Here is a 20,575-nt window from a genome sequence, read left to right on the forward strand (position 1 = left end):
AGATGAGAAGGGGAGGAGGAGAAAGGGAGTGGGAGAGGGGAAAGGAGACAGAGTGAGTGAGGAGGGGGAGAGGCGGGAGGGAGGAGCCCTGGTGAGAAAGGAGGAGGACGGACAAGGGGAGAGATTGAAGAAGGGACGGGAGGGGAGGGGAGGGGAGGGGAGGGGCTGGAAGGGCGGGGCGGGCCGGCGCCGTGGGAGGAGGGGCGTGCGGAGGCCGCGAGCGGCTGGCTCTGGTTGGCTGGCCGCCCCCGCCCCTCCCCCGCCCCTCCCCCCGCCCCCGCCCTCCCGGCGCGGTGGCCGCGGAGAGAAAGTAAGGTGAAAAAGTCCAAGTGCAGCTGCGGGCGCGATGGGGGCCGGCTCCTCAAGCTACCGGCCCAAGGCCATCTACCTGGACATCGATGGACGCATCCAGAAGGTACCCCGCCCCTCCTCTGCGGCCTCCGTGAGCCCTAGTAAGCGCAGGTGTCCCCACTGCGGGCTCCGAGCCCACGGACGGAGCTGATCCTGGCGGCCCGCCGTGCGCGCAGGGCCCCGGGAGGCTCGGCGGCCGGCCGGTGCAGACCCGCGGGGCAGGTCCCAGGTGGACGGCGACAGTCGCGGGGGGGGGGGGGGGATCCTGCCGCTGGGCTCTGTGGCCTCGCGGGGACTGAGAGACCCGCTTTCGGCTCTGCTGTACACTGCCCTCCCAACCAACTTGAGCCACGGAGAGGGGTTCGCCACGGACCCCTTTTGTCCGTGGCCCCTCCCCTTCTAAAGACCCTTCTTTGGGCACAGAGTGCCCTTGACTTCTATTGATATTGATAAAGGGACAATGGCTAAGCTCGGGGGTGGGGGGCGCACGGGGTGGGGGGGGGGGAAGGGTCTCATTAGCTCCCCCTAAAGTGCTTGTGGAAAAGCCCATTGTGGGGAAATTGCTCCCGGACCTCAGCTGGAAGCCAGGCAGCTTGCTGTAGACCTGGCCAAGGAAGGCAAGGAGGGATGCCTGGTGGATACGGGCCTCCGTTCTCAGGTGTGTCCTCTTGGCTGATTGGCTTCATCAGTAAGAGAAACCTGCCCTCCGCCCTCAGCCTGATGCTGGAAAAATGGGAAGTACCATCCCTCTCCTAGGTGGCCCCTTTGATTAGGCTGAGTGACTTGGAATGGGCTGGGAAGCAAGCGTCAGTGGTCGGCCTCTTGAGCAGGATGGGCAGGTGCAGGTTCAGATGCAGGACCAGATAGATCCCAGTTCCTGACTCCTGGAGCACAGCTCCTGAGATGTAACAACCTCCTCTTCCTCCCAGAGGAAGGAAGGGCTCTACTGGGTGCCTTCCTACTACAGCCCATTTGAGCACACAAACACGTGCACATAGGTACATGCAGGCATAAACTCCACACGGCCAAATGTGTGCATGCATGTGTATACAGTGTGTATACAAAGCACATATCTGTACACATGCATTTTTTCTCTACCCCACCAAATGAGAATTTTTGTTGTTGTTGTTGTTTTAGATTTTGGTGCAAAGGATGGGCTTTATGCATGCCAGGCAGACACTGTTATTAAGCTACATTGGTGGCCTTCTTTTATCCCTTTAAAGAGGAAAGATGAGGTGTCACCTGGCCAGCCGTGGCAGGTTCTTCCTCAAATCTTCCCACAGGTCCTCAAAGAGCAGCTAGCTTGGCAACTGGTGGAAAGTAGAAGAAAGGGTTAGGAGGGCCCAAGTAAGTTCTGGGTCTGCCAGGCTGGTCTGTCACTGTGGGTAAGGTGGGCTTTCCCAGTGGACATACCTGAAGTTGAGTGACCTCTAGAAAGGTCAGCCACAAGCCAACCCTGGAGTGGGTGGAGGCAGGCACCTGCACTAGGCTAGAAGGTCATGGCTTTGGGTGGAGGGAGACCTGACGTTGAGTGCTGGCTTGGCCACTCTGGGCTTCTCTGGCTGGCATCCTCGTCTGTGAAGGGATCACCAGATCTGCTTTATAGACTGTAATGAGAAGTAAATGAGAGATATAAACAGTGCCTGGAACATCGCAGAACACAAGAGGCATTATCCTCCCTGTCTCTGCCTGCTCATAAACATCCTTGCATTCACACCACGGGGCAGAGGCTGGTGGAGCAAGGGGGCCTCCACCCTGCCACTGCGGTCAGCCCATCACTGATCCTGGGCACCCTGTCATTAGCACCAGGTGCTGAGGTGAACCTTTAGCCTGGTGAGAACCAGGCCTTCGGGTTTCCTGGTGTGTGAGTGTTCACATCTCGGGCTCCACGCCCTGAAGCCCTGCACCCATCCACACTGCTGAGACCTGTACACTAGCCCAGAATATTTCCTCTTCCTAGACACTGGGCATATCTGAAAGTTCCCAGCGTGCAATCATTTCTGGTTTGCATTTACCCATTTAATCTCCTCTTCATAGGAGGTCAAGGAACAAACCACTATTACTTCCCAGGAAAAGGCTTGAGCCCTGGGGATGAGATAAGGCATTTGTCGATTTCTGCCACGGCAGTCATCACTCTTGGTGAGGGGCTTGCCCATGACTCCTGTGTTATCTCAGCCCTTTATCCCTCTTGCCACCAACTCCTGGCCATCTCAGCTTCAGGCAGACATGGGAGGGGACCACATTGCTAACACTGGCGTTTGCTGGTATTAGGGAGAAGAACCTCTTGTTCTTACCAGGGTGGGAGTCAAAGGCACTAGAGAAGCAGTGTGGCCGCTGCTCAGCGCTGCCTTTTGTGCATAGAGATGATCCCAAGTGCAGACAATTCCAAGTGTGCACAATACCCGGCTTTCTATAATGGGAATGCAGTGAGAATTTGGGGGAGTCTGGCTTCTATCTCTGGGACATTTCATGTAGAAGATCAGAGGGCTCAGGGGGGCTTGTCCTCCCAAACCCTATGCAAAATCTGTAGGGCCCCTGGTGGGACCCCACGTGTCCCCAAGGTCCCACTCTTCAGGACCTCCACTTCCCACCTCTGCTTTGGTTAGGTGCTTCAACCTGTGTCTGTTTGCTCAGCTTTTAAGTGGGAACAAGAGTGGGCTTGCTGTTGTGAGGGCTAGACAGATGAGGTAGATCAGGTAGCCAGTGAGCCATGCACTAAAGCTGGATGCTAGAGGCTAGGGGCCAGCATGACCAAGATGATACTGAGGCACGTCATTAGCCTGTGTGAGCAATCACAGCCCTTCTGGTCTGGGGATGGGAAACTCACCAATGGTAGGTACCCTAAGTTATTTCCAGCTGGCTGAGATGTTACAGAGGGACATGGTGGGGTCTGTGCTATTGGTGGAGCCTCAACCATTGGCTTCCTTCCTCTGTGACGGTAGGGAAGGCTCCCATCCTGCAGACCTGGAAGCCTTTAGGACAGACTGGGTTAGAATTTTCCCAATGGGCAGTGTTGCCTGTCCAGCCACGTCTCTATATTCCTGTCCCGTGGTTCCTCCACTTGCCAGGATGCACAGATGGGGACCAGGAGGTCCTCAAGTAGGCCATTAAAGAAGCAGGGAGTTGGGAGCCGGATCTGCTCTCTAGAAACTCAGCCCCCTCCATCTTTACTCTGAGGACCTTCCTATGTCCTTTCATAGCTTATTCACTGGGGCGGGGGGAGGGGGAGCGAGTCGTGCCCCCAGACTTCAGTCCTTGGTCCTTTATCTTATCTATGGGGGAGGAGAGCTCTGAGCTTACCCACTTAGGGATGACCAGCATGCGACATTCATATTGGGGAGCCAGAGGGTCCCTGCCTGGTAGCTCGGCCAGGCCTGGGTTTGCAGACTTGTAAGGAAAGCATAAAAAGCCTTCCAGGCCTCCGGTCAACCAGCCTTGGGTTGATTGAAAAGCCAGTAGCTGGGTAAAGGGGAAGCCTGGGAGCCTTTGTTGGAGCCTGGCCCTGGTCTAGTAAGTGCCTCCCCTCAGCCACTCTAAGCTGCCTGTGGCTTTGTTCCAGCCCATCTCCACAGCTGGAACCCAGGTCTTACTATGGAAACAGGCACTTGAGTTTTGCTGAGCTGTTTCTGTTCTAAATGGGAAAAGCCACAGGGCACAGCATCATGAGGAAGCTGGTCAGTGTCCCTGTTTGAAATGGTTTGTCTCTGTGGATGTGGCTGCCTGGCCTTGGTTCTGTTGGAACCCAGAGCTCAAGGTACCCAGGCCTGCTTGGGGCTTCTCACCACAGTCCTGGGCTCCACCTAGCCTGGTCCTATTGTGCCATTGTGGACCTGCCAGATTCTGACCTGCTGTCTCCACTTTGAGGATGTCCTCTCTGGTATAGCCCTCTGCACTGAGAGTCCTCAGCCCTGCATGCCCTGCTCGGTTGCTCACTGGGACTGAGGCTCCCTTCTCTCTGCTTCTCTGGTATCCTCTGCCCTGCCTGTGCCTTTTACAGCTGCCCAAGGCCCTCAAGAACTCCACCTTCTTTCCTAGCCTGTGCCTCCATCTCTTCAATGGTTCCACCTTCTACTGTTTGAAGAATGCTCCTGCCTCAGCTTTGTCCTATGATGAGGATAGGACCTCCTACAGTGTCCCCTGGTTCAATGGCCTTGTCCTGCCCTAGAATAGCCTGTCTTGCCCTTTCACTTTGGAACAGTTGGGCCTGCCCATCCAGGCACAGTGGCTATACTGCCTCTGTGGAGCCGCCTCCCACTCATACCCACATGCTTCTTATGGCCGGACGATCTGGTTCCGTCCTGTGGGTTCTGGCTTCACTGCCCTCTCCCTCCTCAGACCAGGTTCAGCGGCTCCCCTTGGCTATCTTCAGCAGTTCCAGAACAATCCATTTGTCTTCCTATGATAGGTTTATAACTTATACCCTTTAAATAAATATGGGCATGGCTCCCTGAGTGCAGTGAGCTAGAAGAAAGGGGTGTCCTCATCTTCCAGGAGCCCAGTGTGGAGCTAGGGAGGGGGAGGGATTGGGGGCAGGGGCCATTTGAATGCCAACTCTGTGTCCATCCTGACCAGTGGCCTGAGATAGCTCCTGGGGCTCTGCCAGGATCAGAGCTGGTTGTGAAGATAAGCAAGATCACCCCAACTTTCAGTTTCTTTCAAAATAAGCAAGCCACTGTTAAGGGCCTGATGGGACACCACAGTGGGAATATCCTAAGAGGACCTTAGAGGGTCGCTGAGGAATCAGGGAGCAGGCTTGATCCCAGCTTGACGCCGTCACGAAGTGACTGACTGCTGACAGTCTGCAGTCCTTTGGAAACATTGGTGCTGCCCCGAGGCACAGAGATGGCTCTGCTCTTGGAGGATGCAGAGCACTGTCCCTGGTCCCTTGCAGTGTTTGATTCTGCCCTTGCTGCCTGGAAGATGGTGGCCTCGCTTGGCTGCTGTTGCTGTGGTGAGCACCATGACCCAAAGCAGCCTGGGGAGGAAAGGGTTCATTTGGTTTCTGCTTTGGGTCCCAGTCCGTCAGGGAGGGAAGTTGTAGCGAGAACTGAAGCAGAAAACTAGGGAGAAATGCAGCTTTCTGGTTCACCTCCTCTGCCTCATGCTCTGCCTTCCGAGAGCCGGGATTAAAGGCATGCACCGTCACACACCGCTCTGCCACTTCCCTATACAAGCCAGACCCATCTGCCCCGGGGTCACTGCCCACGGTGGGCTGAGCCCTCCTCCCATGTCAATCAACAATCAGGACCATTCCCCAGAGACACAGCTGCAGGCCAGTACGATCTGGCTGTCCCTTGAGACTCCCTCTTCCCAGGTGACTCTTGGTTGTGTCAGGTTGACAGTCACTCACCAGGCAAGATGTGAAAGTCACTTCCTCCTCCAGAGAAGTAGGGAGGTGGTGGCATTCCCACAGAGGGACTCTGCAGAGGCTGGCGACTCGTGGGGCAACTGGGCACCTGGGAAACTCGGTGGTGTCCAGCTGCTCCTCAGGCCAGGGTGGCCTCGTTCCTCAATACCTTCCACACCCCAGACCTGACAGCTTTGTGGTCCCAGAAGAAGCCGTGGCAGGTGCCACCTTGCCACTCATCTTGTAGTTCTCCCACATCCACTGAGTCTGACCCAAAGCAGCCGTGAACAGGAAGACAGGACCATCTCTGACTTACAGGAGCTACACTTACTGGGACTAACTCATGCTCAGAGCCAAGGGGCTGGAGACCTCACCAGAGTGCATTGTGAGTGAGGGCCCGTCTGGCCTCAGAAATGTTTAGAACACAGCTCTCGTCATTGGGGGAGTCCAGCAAGGGCACAGGAAGGGCATGGAGTCCTGGCAGTTCCCTGGAACTGACATGCAAATGAGAGATGATGTGGGCATGGTCTCAGTGCCAACAATGGGAGCACCTCGGGGCATCCCAGCTGGACTCTGCTCATATGGTTTACTGCCTGAGTGAGTGGCAGGCATGCCCCATGGCCTCTCGTTTCACGGAAAAAGCCCCCTCCCATTCAGTCACCAGACTGCCAGTAACCTAGCAAGCCACACCCCTGATCGATGAAGTGGGGTGGGGGGGACGCATCTTTGATAAGGAGGACTGACTGAGTCACCAGGGAAGCACCTCCTTGCAGGGTCCTTGTCTGGACGGACTGCTTTGTATTGCCTCATTTCAAGGCCTGCCCTGAGTATAGGGCTCCAGCTTCATAGGAGTCCAGCTGCAGCCTGGTAATTCCATCCACAGAAAACATAGTCTGTGACCTGACTGATACAAGGGCCTGAAATGTGACTATGACTTCTGATAGCCCACAGCATTGTAGATTACCCTGAGTGCAGGCAGCTGGTGCTCACATTGGAGGCACAGGGAGTGTGCAGTAGCATGTAGCCCCTCTCTCTCACCCTGCACACCTCTACACCTCTTCTCCAGTCACACACTGGGAACATTTGTCCCAAACAGAAACTCCCTGTTACAAATTTTTTTTTTTTTTTTTGCCCTTTAGACTGGCCATCTAATTTTTAAAATTGTGATAAGCTATATATAACATGGTTAAATGCACGGCTCAGCAGCCCTAAGATAGCTCACAGTGCCATGTAGCCAGCACGTCCATTCTCTACTAGCACTTTCTCTAGCAAAAAGGAAGCTTGGTGGTCTCCGTTAAACACCGACTCTCCACCTTCTCCTGGCCTAGGTTCCCTCTTCAAACACCCAGTCTCCATGAATTTAGCTACAGTTGGGATCTCATCCAGGTGAATCTTGCAGTATGTGTTCTTTTCCTGACTTCTTTCACTTGGCACAGTGTCCTGCTGGGCTATGGTGGGTGTCAAGACTACTTCCTCTTTAGGGCTAAGTAGTAGCCACCACATAGATAGATCACAGCGTGCCAGTGTCCCCCATCGGAGGGGACAGTCAGGGACCCTACCTGGTGTTCTCCAGCCTCCTGTTAGATCCTCATTTGCTTCCTAGTACACACAGGGTCAGCCTGGGACTTACATATGGAGAAGGCCCTGCAGTGCGTCGGACGGGAGGGTAGATGCGGCTCTGAGGACACACGGCCCATCCCCTGGCACTCTGATGTCACAGTTGAGAGCACAGATGGAGATGTTCCTTTACCTTTTTTGCTGTGCGGCTTTGCTGGACACATTTTTGCCCTCTCGGTGTCTTAGAATCTCCATCAGTGAGGGAACAGGAGAAAAGGGAATATCTGTCCGTGCTTTGGGGACATTAGACTTGCTTGCTTGTGTTGCCTGTTCTCATGGCTGGCCCTCGGAAGGTGTGTCTAAGTGTCCCTATTTTTACTTGTTTATTATTTGTTTATCTGTGCCATACATTTAAGGAGATCCAATCTCCATGCCTGGTTGAGAGCAACCCCTGTCCGTCATCTCACTCTGGTTTGGTGAGTGGCTCCGGTATCCCTTTTGCCACGTGTCCAGGCTCACTCTGGGGAATGAAGGATCTTTCAATGCTGCTCTGCCAGGGGCTTTTGGTTCAGTAACGCCTGTCCTGGCTTAGGACAGTCCACTCTCCTCTACTCCATTGGTGGCCGGGTGGCCATAAGGGTCTCTTATTCTGCTTGAAGGGAGGACAGCTCGGCCATAGGCTCAGGTGGAACAAGACACACCATTGCGGCTCCCTGGCTGTGGGTTTCGGTTTCATTCCTTTGTGTCGCAGACTGAAAGCGTTGCCTGGGGCCTAGTGATGACTCCAAAGGCCAAGCCAGCCTGGCTGTGAAAGGGGCTGTGTGGAAAGTTTGGGAAAACAAGAGCCCACTTGTGGAGTGGGGGAGGTTGGAAGGTGTGTTTAGCCCAGGACTCTGACATGTGGACTGCCTGCTTGTTCCTCCAAGGTGGTTTGAGCTGACAGTCTAGAAGTCACCAGAACAAGTGTCCAGGTGTAGCCACCTGGGCCTGTTTGCAGTCAGGCAGCCAGATGCATATAGCTGTTTTATTTATTTATTTAATAAAGAGATCATTGATGGTAACTAGTCACTCAGGCTGTCTCCCATGCCGTCTTTCTCTGCAGAATCTTTTCAAACTTCTCTAGCCTCACACCCAGCCAGTAAGGTGGCCCTTGGCATTACTGCCTAGGGAGTTTCAGTCTCTCCACCTGGAACTCACATTCCTAATGAGCCATGGCCGGAAAGGCTGGATTTCAGGACACAGTTCCAGCCTGCTGCCTGGAGCGGTGTCGTGCGGGTCTTGCAGGGCTCCGTTAAGCTTAAGCTGTGCTTAAAGTCTCAACATCAGTGATTGTGTATGCTTGGACATATCTGAGACTGCTGTGAGAGCCGAGGGCGTCACTGCTGCTAACTGACAGGAAAGCTGCAGCTTCGAGCCGGTGACTGTGGAGCCAGCCAGCGACCACACTGCCACTGGGAGTCTGTACTAATTACCTTTCTGTTGCTTTGATAAAACACCATGACCAAGGCAACTTATACAAAGCAGAGTTTATTTGACTTACAGATCCAGGGAGCTGAGAGTCCATTATGGAGGAGAGGTGTAGAGGCAAGCGGCGGACACGGTGGCAGGAACCAGACGCTGAGCGCTCACACCTTGAACTGCGATCACAAAGGAGAGACACAAACTAGGAGTCGTGCAGGGCCCTGAACTTCAAAAGTCGTGCTGTTGACATAACTCCTCCAGCAAAGTCATACCCCCTAAGTCTCCCCACGCAGCTCCACTAACTGGGGACCAAGTGTTCCAACACCCAAGATTATGGATGACTATCTTATTTAAACCACCACAGAGTCTATGGGACAAGTTCTCCCCTGGCCCCCATGTCTAGGCTGAGCCGCATGAAGCCAGTGTGAGAGGTGATGTCTGTACCATCATGGTCAGGGCCGATGGAGTGGTTCGGGGACTCGGGTGCAGGGAGGGGACCCGAGAGGCAGCACAGGTGGATCAGTTCCTTATCGACTGCTGTGACAGAACACAGCAGCTTAGAGGAGAAGAGGGCTTGTCTTAGCTCACCGTTTCAGAGGGGTTACAGTTCATCGAGCTGGGGAAGTTGTGAGGCCGGCCTGGTGGTCAAGAGCAGAGACAGCACATTTCATCCACACACAGGAAGCAGAGACAGGAAATGGGGCCAAGCCACAAAACCTCAAAGCCCACCCTGGTGACACACTTCCTCCAGCAAGGCTCCGCCCCCTAATGGTTCCATAACCTTCCTAAACAGTACCACCCATCAAGGACCAAGTGTTCACATATGTGAGCCTGTGGGGATGTTTCTCATTCAGACCACCACAGTAGGGTGTTTGGGGCAGCACAGGCACGTGGGAGCAGGTAGACATGGTGGGCAGAGGCTCTGTACAGGTGACAGTCACAGCATGGGGAGCAGAGGCCAGCCCCTCATTGGATAAGTGCACTCACACATAACACACCACATACACCACACATCACATAAACACAAATGACATCTTCATACCTCATATGTGCACCACCACATAGGTGTATGCCACACACATCACATAAATACTCCTTTTTCATATATCATCTATACCACATACCATGAACATATACCATATATACCTTCCCATCACACATTGTGCACACACACAGGTCTCACACACACTCATACACTACCCAATACACATGTCACATAAATTATGTATGCTACATATGACATAAATACAGGCCTCATCTTAATACCTCATACAAACATACCTCACACAAATCACACATTACATACACACACATACATATACACATTGACACACATATGTACAGACTCACACTACATACATCCACATACAAATCACACACTCATGTACGCATACACACATAGTACATATACATACTTCCTCTCTGAGTGTCAGACTTCACTTCTGGAAGCAAACACTGTGGATCCATGGCTCCAATTGAGTGATGTAAGCTCTAGGCATGGGCTAGATTATGTCCCTCAGGGACATCTTTGGGCTCTTCACAGGCCATGTTGTCTTCACAGGCCATGTGATATGGGTGGACATGTCAGTGACCCTGGCCTCGGTAGGGCACAGGGCCATACCTGCAGGGGACAGTGCACCACTGAGTGGAAATCCTCCCTGGACAAGTGTTGAGGCAAGTGTAAGGTGAACTGAGCCACAGCAGCGAGCCCGGAGTGTGCATGGGCCAATTGCCCAAGTGAGGCCTGACCCGGCAGCTGGCTTTCCCTGCCAGGCCCTTCCCAGTTCCTTTCACTCAGCCCACACCCCACCTCTGCTCAACCCCAGGGTCCCCCCTCCTGGCTGCTTCCTCCAGCCATGACCCTAGGGCCCTTCCCTAGGCAGCCCTGTGGGTGGACATAGGCATACCCTATGTCCAGTCACCAGGTGCCATACTGGCCAGGTCACCTCACCCTTGGATGCGGTTCTCACTCACTTCCAAACGTACAGCTGCCAGAGTCAGGCACCAGGCACACCTAGAGATGTCTGCTGGGTTGATTCAGCTCACCTTTGAGAAAGCCATGCTCTTGGTGAGTAGTGAGAATTCTCCAACCGCCAGAAGCCATCAGACACCGCATGAGCTCCTCTTTCTATTGAGGGTAGGCAATGTAGATCTCAAGAAAAAGAGTCCCCAGTCCAGGGTGGTGCACATGGCCCAAGAGAAGTGCAGATAGCTTCCACAGGGTCCTCAGGCTCTGAGGTCTAAGCCATGTCTTTCCAAAGTGGGGAGAAAGTGAGAGGGAGGAGGGGAGACGGTGCTTGCGCCCCACAAGTGTGCTAACCACTCCTGTCATGGGGTGCCGTTTTTCCACCAGGACCCCAGTGGCAGCACAAGGTACACAGAGTTTCTGACCGCTCCCCATATGGGTGGGGGGGGGGGTGAGGGACCACAGACTAGTTTCCCCAGAACTCTCCCAACTCACAGACTGTGGAGGGGAGCATGCAGTACTGGCCCAGCAGGACTGTAAACCAGGTTCCAGGAAGCACAAGGATTGACCTAGATTGCCTTCAGCCTCCAGAGTCCCTTACTTAGAGTGCATCGCCATGTCAGCGCGTCCCCAACAGGGGGCTTCAGCATAGAAACTGAGTCCTGGAGGTTGAAGGTCCAAGGTCATAGTGTCTCGGGGCTGGTTCCTCCTGCGGCCTCTTTCCTTGGATTGTAAGCAGTATGTCCCTGTGTCCTTACATAGACATCCTTCTCTATGTGTGTATCTGTGTCCTGGTTGTCTCATAGAAGGGTACAGTTGTGTTAGATCTCCCCAACATTCTCACCATGACAGTTTTAATTCCATCATCTGTCTCTGGGTCATTGATCTAAAGTACTGGGAGTGCCAGAGTTTGAGGGGGACACAGTTCAGTCCCCAGTGTCTACTTAGAGAAATAGAAACAAACATTTACCTCTCCATCTTCCAGAGGCTGGAGTCATAAGTGACAAAGAGGAAGGAAAGGGCACAGGTCACCAGGGTCATTGTGGTCTGAGAGGTTCATGGTGTCTACAAGCCGCCCCTCCCCCGCCATCCATGATGGCTTCCCTGCTGTCCTGTGGCTCAGGCTGCCCATGTCTGTTTCTCCCTATATTGGGACCTATGCCTTCCTACCCAGGACCTCTCCCTATGTAGACTTGGTCTCTCTACCCTCTTGGCTCAGGGAGGGCCCGATAAGGAACATGCAAATACCTAGAATGTTTTGTAGCTTAGACAGGCCAAGAAAGTTCTGGGGAGCCCCCACCCCCCAGATACATACTAGCCTATGGGTCTATCTATTCAGATACCAAATCTGTAGTGAAGGGGGACCATCCTCTGGTGTCAAAAGGGACAGTTGTCATAGCTCCTGGTGGGTGGGATGGGAAAGAAAGGATGGACCAGTATGGACACTGTCCTTAGCTGGACAGATGGGTAGAGTACTTCAAGGGGGTTTTTAATTATTCTGAAAGCAATACACAGTAATGCCAGCTATATGGGCAAAGGGTGGCATGGGAGGAACCCACTCCACTCACAGCCATCACTGGAAGGAAAGCTCTGTCTGCTTCTCAGATATGTCTTGGGACCTCTGATCATGGGAGTTTCTGGTCTGAGGTCTTAGGCCCTCAGCTCCCAGCAAGTGTCCCTTACCAGCCACACAGCAGCCTTCTTCAGAGCCTCATGGCACCACCTCCCTGCATCCTCCTGGTTCCCCTTCTCTGACCATCTTCCGTGCTACTTGGCCTTCTCTCAACCCCAAGGGGATCATAAAGACTGTCTGCCTCTGCTCTGGGCTCATTGAGTTAACAGCCCTTCCCACTGTGGCTCTGATGGAATCTCTCTTCTAGATCATTCCCACTGGAGCTGGTAATGACAGAATCCATTGCTTCCCATCATCCCCAGCCTTCTATCGCAGTGACAGAATGCCTCAGAGCAGCTTCTAAGGAGGAAAGTTTCTGGAGGTTGCCGTGGTGATCACTGAGCCCCATCACTTTGAGCCTATGCAGAGGCAGGGCATGATGGTTGGGAGCATGTGGTAGGGTGGGGCAGAGCTGCTCGCCTCCTGGAGGGCAGGAGGCAGAGAACAGCCAGAGAAGAAGCTGGAGTCCCAGTGTCCCCATCAAGGGCATACCCCCCAATGACCTTCCACCAGTGAGGTCACATCTGCTGAAGGTTCTGCCACCTCCTGATGCCTTCGTCAGCTGGGGACAAGCCTTCAGCCAGTGGCCAACACTTCAAAGCCACAGCGTGTTCCGAGGTCTCAAAGCTCTCTGTTGACTGTCTGTTGGAGGAGGACCACACAGAGGAGTGTCTGCCCTTGTCAGACCTTCCATTTTCCATCCTCAGCCTTTCTCACTTTCTCATCTTCTTGCAGCTCCGTTCTTGGGTGCTGTCTTGAAGCCAGGATTATAGGGGACCCCTGGTGGGAGAAGGCCACCAGATTGTTATCAGAGGAGTCCCAGAAATGTCCCTCCACAAACCCATCCTATGCCTTGAGCTCTGCACAGCCTTTTTAAAAAAGTCTTTTGGTCTCTTTTTCTCTCTCTCCACTTAACTCCTATGATCCATTATTTATAGCTGTGACACATCGGCTTCAGACGAGAGAAGTGTTAAAAAAAAAAAAAAAAAGCAAAGCGACCCAGAGCTTTGACAGGAAAGATGAGTGTATCACACACCACAGACAAACCCAAGCCCAGGAGCCCGACACCGGCATGGATACAAGCAAGGACACAGATCATAGAGTCTGCCAGTGGTCAGGCAATCTGGGAAGCTAGAGGAGGTTCAAGGGGTCGGAGTACCCTTGCCCTGCTGCCCAAGGAGGGATTCCCATAGATGTCAGGCTCTTCTACCTCCTCTCTCTCACGCTGTTCCCACCAGGCTCATAACAGCCCTCACGGGGAGTGGCCAGCTCTGGCTCCTGAGCCTCTGCAGGCTCCCTGTGTATCCCTCTCATTGGCTCTGGTCTTTAGTGCACGCCTGTCTTATCCTCAGAACTTTGTCACCTGCAGAAAGGATTCCAGCCTTCTTAGAGTCAGGACTTGAAGTTAATCCGCATGGTCCTGGTTATGATCCCCTGGCTTTAACACAACAGAAATTCTCAATCTCCCTGGACCTGAGCCAAGGTATCACCAGGGCTGTGCTGCCTCTGAAATCCCTGCAAAAGCCTTTTGTACCTCACCAGCTCATGGAAGCCGCCAGTATCCCTCTGCAATAGCTTCATGCCTCCCATCTTCAAAGCCAGTATGTTCAAATGCCTGCTTCATATCATCATCTTTTCATGTCAGTCTCTGTCTACCTCTCTGTATAAGGACTCTTGGGATAACCCCCAAGTAATCCAGGACTGCCTCATTTCAGAAATACATCTGCAGAGACTTGGTCATGGAGGGAACGTTGTTGGATGCCAGGATTAGGAGGACATTAGTGCAGATGAGGGTGTGGCTCAGGCCTTGGGCATGTGGTTGTAAACACCGACCTCTGCTTGGCTCCTACCACTTCCAGTGACTCCGAGGGTTCCCGTTGTAGCCACGTAGATTCAAGCCCCCAAGAATCCACCCATTGTCTGAAGCTGAGGGCATGGGACCAGGAACCCTGATATTAGGCTCCTTTTGCAGTATAGTTGGGTCTTTCTAGGGTGAAGTATTCCCTCTGGGCCAGGTGGGAGTCCAACATCCTAGGCTCAGGGAAGAACTTGGAAGCAGGTGGAGTTGGCATCAGGAAGTCTTGGGATGCCACCTCAGAACTACGTCTTCCATCAGCTGGGTTAGTGAGCCTTGTGGTTTGGATATGAGTCTTCAAAGGCCCATGTGTTGGAGACTTGGTCCCCAGCCTGGGATATCCTCGAGAGGTGGAGGGGTCATGAGGAGGTGTAGTCTAATGGGGGGTATTTAGGTCATTGGGTGTGTGTGCTCTCAAAGGAGATGTTGGGAACCTAGTACCCCCGTCTTTCTTCCCTTCATGTGATAGCCACAAGGAGAGAGCAGTGACGAGCCTGTCTGTCCTGCGAGCATACCGCCTCACTGCTGGCCAGCTGCAGGCTAGAACCTCTAAACCGTGAGTCAAAGCATATGTCCCCTTTGTAAGCTGGCGGTCCTGGACCTTTGCTCCAGGAAGGGAAAGCTGGCTCACACAGTGGCCTTGCTAGATCTTTTATTTCCTGACCTCTCTGGGGATGGGGGTTTCTGGAGCAGGATGGGGCCACTACTCTTTGTATATGCAGAACATCAGCTCCTGATCTAGGCAACTCTGGACCTCGAAAGCACCATGGGGTTGCTTAGCTGTCATTGCAGGAGTCACTGGACAACATTTCTGCGGCACATCACTCAGTCTTGTAGATTGCCCTTCATTTCTTTCCCTAGCCCTTGCTGTGTGGCTCTGAGGAAGTAACTTAACTCTCTGAGCCTTAGAATCTGCAAAATTGGAGTATCCAGCCTGGAGGGGTACTTTAGGGATCAGAAGTAGCATGTGTGTTAGTAAATGGTAAGAAGAGGAGACCCCGGCCGCCCCCACCCACAATCCATCTCTTTGCACACTGGGACCTGACCAGGGGGACTGTCATGAATTTTCTTCTGTGCACTCATCACATTGTGTCTGTCTTAAGAGGCAGCCTTTATATTTAGAAATATACCATGAAACACGGGTAAAACTAATGTTGACTATGAGCATGGAAGCCAGGCTGGTGGGGAGCGGGCTGAGCAGAGATGGGGCCAGAGGGCAGGTGCTGGGAACCCTTAGGGCTAGGAGTGGTGAGCTAAGACTGCAGCTCACTGTCCATTCACTCCAGCACGTGTGTGATCATGCACCTAGAGCCAAGGTCCCCCTACCCTTCCTAAAGGTAATTTAGTAATAAGTCTGGAACACAGTAATAAATGGAAATTTCTGTTATTATTTCATACTCTTTTTCAAATGCAATGACCAGAAAAACATCTCCTACATTAGAAAGGGAAATGAGGACTAATACAGATTTTATTTTAGCAAACAAAACAGCATGATTGCCTGCTGGTGAGCTGTAACCATCTTGGATGTGACGTCATTGCTAAGCACTCCAAAGCAAGAGACAGATCAGAATGAGCAGTATGCTCAAATTTACATGTAAAATATTAATTGGGGGTGAAATTCAAATGTGGATGGGTGGTGGGTAGGTGGGTGGATGGATGGATGGATAGATGGATGGAAAGATGGAGGGGTGGATGGATAGATGTAAGGTGGCTGATGGGTAGGTGAATAGGTAGATGTTAGGCTAGATGATGGATGGCTGACTAGACAGATGATACACTGGATGGCTGGGTGATGGCTAAGTGGGTGGATGAGAGGTAGATAATAAGATGGGAGGTGGATGGAGATATATGTATTAGTATAGATAGTGAGTGGGTAGCATGGATAATAGGGGTAGATGAATGGATACGTGGATGGAGAGATAGATAAGATAGGTGATGGACAAAGAGGTAGGCATTAGGATAGATAATGGATAGATGGATAGGTGATATGTGGGTGGGTAGATGGATGATGGATGAGTAGATTATGGAGAGATAGGTGTTAAGACAGATAGTGGGTGGGCAGATGGATAGACAGACAATAATACATAAACAGCTTGAAGTGTTTTCTTAGGTGAACATGCCATTATGTGTTTTGGTCCCGGTCTCTTTTCCATATTAAATATTTTCATATTAAACACTTGTTTCATAGGCACTGAAAAGGCAGTAGAACTTCTCCCACCTTTTAACCCCTCCAAAAATGTGAAGGCGATGCCCCTGTTCTGGAATTGGCTGTTCGGGAAAGCGGTCCAGCTGGTTTTCACTCAGCCAGCAGCCGGCCTGAAAGGCTCTGGCAGCTTTGGGGATGGGCAGAGCCTGACAAGCCCACAGAGGCTTATGTAAAAGCTTAATAGCTGGAAAAGCTTTAGTAAATGAATCAGTCTATGATGGACAAAGTAAAAGGACCATGAATTGGTTTATTCTCCTTGGAGGAAGGAGCTAAATCAATACTCACTCTGAGGATGCAGCATTGGATACCAGCAGTTGGGAGCCAGGCAGACCTGAGCTGTTCATCCATCATGGGTGGGGCAACACAGCACAAATCTGAGAGACCCCCCCCTCCCCTGTGAAGAGCAGCTAAACCAGCTTCAGTCACAGCCCATGATCCGGCATCCTGAGCTCTGAGCCAGTTGAGTTGAGTTTACATCAGGACCAGTACCTAGGCCATCATTCCGTGCCTCTATCTGTGGGGCTGATGATGACACCAGACTCCTAAGGTCCACTTGCTCTGTCTCTGGCCTGAGGATTGGCTCTGCCCCTGATACCTGTTGATAATGGTAGTGGTAGAGATGGTGATACTGCATAAAACCATGTGGCACAAGATGTGCTCTAGTGGGACTCACTGAAAGTTGGGGGTTGGGGGCTCCCAGGACCTGTGCATGTGCCTAGGGGCTGGTTGCTCAGAGGAGCTGATCCAGGCCTGTGAGATGGCCCTCCCCATCTAGAAACTGCTTGCTGAACTAGAGGGGACCTCAGCCCTCCTAGAGGGAGCTCATACTGTTTGCTCACCTGCCGCAGTTGGGATTTTACTGATTCTGCATGATGGTTCTTAAGGAGTCCTTCTGCTCTCCAGTATCTGCTGTCCTTATGACACTAAGACACAATGACTTGTCAATAGAGGTCAGTGGGCCACTTTGAGCAAACACAGCCTTGTTAACAGAATTCTGGAGCTGGCCTCCGTTTGTCCCACACTGATGGAAACTTCCATAAATGCTGGCTGGCATGCTGAGGCTGCATATCCATGGTGTCTCTTGCTTGTGAAATGGTCTTTGAGGTGATAAGACCCCCTGGGTTCAAATGACCCATCCTGTAATCATAATTGCCACTCAGCCAAGCAGTTGATATGAAAAGCTCTCACTTGCTAGGGTGAATTCTCACAGCATGCCCGTAGCCAAGATGGGACTGTCTTCACTTTTCACGTGGAAAATCAGAGCCTCAGAAGAGCTAAGACCTCTGTGCTGGTCAAGCCGACCTGAACTCACGTTCCCAATCTCCCTGTACGTGCTTCTCTGCCATACATGTACCTGGACCAGTGCACAACCCCAGCACCTGGGCAGAGCCATTGTAGAGATAGATAGGCAGAAGAGCAAAGGTGTGGCCACCCCTGGGCCTTCTGAGGTGGGGCACAGCCAGCCACATGCACTCTGTCCCAGAAGTCTCTGCTAACAGACCACCCTTGCAGGCAGACCCCCCCACTCTTCTCAGCCCTAATGGCTGGGGAGTGTAAGGCAGAAGTCTGCACAGTCTTCACAACTGACCCGTTTTCTTCTCACAGATTTGTCCCCACCCTAATATTTAAAGCAGATATAGGCCATCAGGCACCGTGTCTGTAATATCATGTATTTTACAAACCACATTGATAGCGCTCGGTACAGTATTAATGGCAACCAAGAAGGGCACGTGTGACCTTTGCGTTTGGAATTGGGGCCCAGGTGACAGCTGCAGGTTTGTGTCAGCCTCAGGGCCACCTTGCCTCAGAGTATCATGGCCACTCTCAATAAAACTCCATAAAGCTACACGAAAAGGACCCTGGCTGCTTAGCTCTGTGAGCCAGGAGCCAACTGAACGCCTGGGCACTATGGTCTATGACTTGCCAGGAGTCTCACCTGGGACACTCAGGTCTCTGGCACATTGAACATGTGTGGATACCTTCCTAGTGAGCACCAGGGCATGGATCCACAGGGTTCCCTCTTTGAACTCAGCGTGACCATTAGGGACATCTTCTCTTTCCCTTTGGTCTGCACACCCTTGGGGTCATTAGGCATGTGGCTCTCTCAAGGCCCGTGGTCTCTGTAAAATCGCTCAGCCTCTGCTTGCCCTCCAGGAGGAACTGGCATTCCTGCTCTGGATTCCGTGCCTTCTACCCCAGAGCCTCTGTGAGACTCCTCTTCCCTTCTGATTTTCTCTGGGTCCTTCCTGCTCATACGGCCCCCATGCCCAGCCATATGCTATTTAAATTCCAACTTCTATCCTCTGGTTAACTGTTTAATTTTCTTTTGTTCTTGGCTTTATGCCAAAGAGTTTTCTTTCCCAATCAAAATGGAGAAGACCTTTTCTCCTCTCTTGAGACTTTCATATGTGCGGCACCCTTTGCTTGCACCTGGTCCTTTATCAGAGAAAAAGGACACTTTTTCTTGGGTTATAAAAGCCCCCACATATTCATTGGAGACGACTGGGACAATACAGTGTCACATCAGGAGGAAAGGAAAAGAATCCATTATCCTACCACCCAAGGAGCCGCTCTTGACACCCCATGGCCTCGTTGGCTGGGTTCTCATGCAAGTGTGCATGTGTGTGCACATGCGTGCATGCCTGTGTGTGTGCGCACTTGTGTGTGTGTGTGCCTATCCATCTTTTTCTCCTACAGTCATCCCTGATCATTTTTTTCTCCTCACAGCTCCCTCTCAGCAGCGTTCCCACTGTTGCATTAAATGGTCTCCAGAGGCGCTGTTTCGGCGCATTCGTAGTGCTCTGTCTGGGGATGTACTCAGCTGTAACCGTCTCATTGTTCATGAGACCCAGGATTTCATCCCATGTTTTCCCGGTAAACTACACAAGAGGAGCTTCCCCAGCTGTGAAACTGCTGGTGGGCTGCTGTGACCAGCAGTGGGGTGGGCATGAACCCAGGAGGTGACCCAGTTTGCTGTGACAATTGAATGAGCTAATCCACAGGCGGCACCCGAATGGTGTTGGGCGTCATCGGGCCAGCGTGTGGTCAAAGCTCTTGGTTGCTGTTACTTCCCTAGAGCAACCCCCTGGAAATGGAATTCCAAATCAAAGGACATAAGCCTTATCAAACTGCTCTCCTCTGACTGTGTGGAAACCCATTCCTTAGCTAACGTCTCCCACACCACCTCAGAACCCATCCCTAGTGTCATCCCCATTCTTGAGGATGATGGTGGCTTTGTTGGAGACTGTAGAGAGCACAGTGAGATCAAGATTCCCTGAGCCATTTCCCAGCACGATGTCTTACATACACCACCCATAGTAACACATCCTAGGCACTAACGGTGGCATGGTTCAGCTACCGGATTCAGGCCTTCATCATTCCTGGACCCATTTTGTTCTACACATAATCTCCCAAGCAGGTTCTGTTCCCAGTCACTATAACGTCCCATCACATCAGGGGTTCCCTATGATAACTACACCCACAGCTTACTGCGCTCACCCCACCCGATCCCATCCAAGACCTAAACAAATGTCTGCTCCCCCTAAGATAGGCACCGATGACAGGTGAAGGACCGATCCTGTGACTCTTATTCACATAGTGTGGGTGGGTGTTACTTTAGGCGTGTGGGTGACCCCCCTAAGGGAGCCACATAATTGAAAGTCTCACCCAGCGTGGATATGACAACTTCCCCATAACTGCAATGATGGAGTCCCCACCTCTGTACACTTTCCACCTCTGTACAGCTGGCCTGGGGTGGGAGGGGCAGGCTGATCTCTGAGTCTAAGGACATTCCCTCTCTCTCATTTCTACAAGAGAGTCTTAATAGGCCAGGTCTGCAGGGTTCCTGGTGACTACAGTTGCGCCGTGACATTCTTGGAGAATAGTGCTCTACAGCACAGGTTATGTAGTGACAGTCGCCCCAGAAAGCACTGGGGTTGTTCCCACATGGGGACTGCCTTTTATTTTTCATTGTTACCAGTTTGATTATCTTTAGTATTTGCTTTGGTGCCCTGGAGTCAGTAGAGCTGACTTCTGACCTCATTGCTCCTCGTCTCAGCTGGGAGGTTCCCAGGACTAGCTTGACATCGCTTCCTGGACGCCATCATCATGTTTAGAGAGTAAACAAAGATTCTTCAGATGGTTAATAGGAGATACAGGAG

General features: G+C 52.2%; 1 protein-coding gene across 1 annotated transcript in view; it reads left to right on the plus strand.

Annotated features, from left to right (window-relative positions):
* The first annotated feature begins 275 nt into the window (after nucleotides 1–275).
* Pde9a (phosphodiesterase 9A) overlaps nucleotides 276–20,575 on the plus strand; it is a 90,552-nt gene continuing 70,252 nt past the window's right edge. The window contains exon 1 of the mRNA XM_059244070.1: nucleotides 276–415. Within this exon, the coding sequence (XP_059100053.1) occupies nucleotides 347–415 (69 nt within the window). The 5' untranslated portion in view covers nucleotides 276–346. The remainder of the gene's footprint in view (nucleotides 416–20,575) is intronic.

The sequence above is a fragment of the Peromyscus eremicus genome, chromosome 16_21, assembly GCF_949786415.1.
Source record: "Peromyscus eremicus chromosome 16_21, PerEre_H2_v1, whole genome shotgun sequence".
NCBI classification, from domain to species: Eukaryota; Metazoa; Chordata; class Mammalia; order Rodentia; family Cricetidae; genus Peromyscus; species Peromyscus eremicus.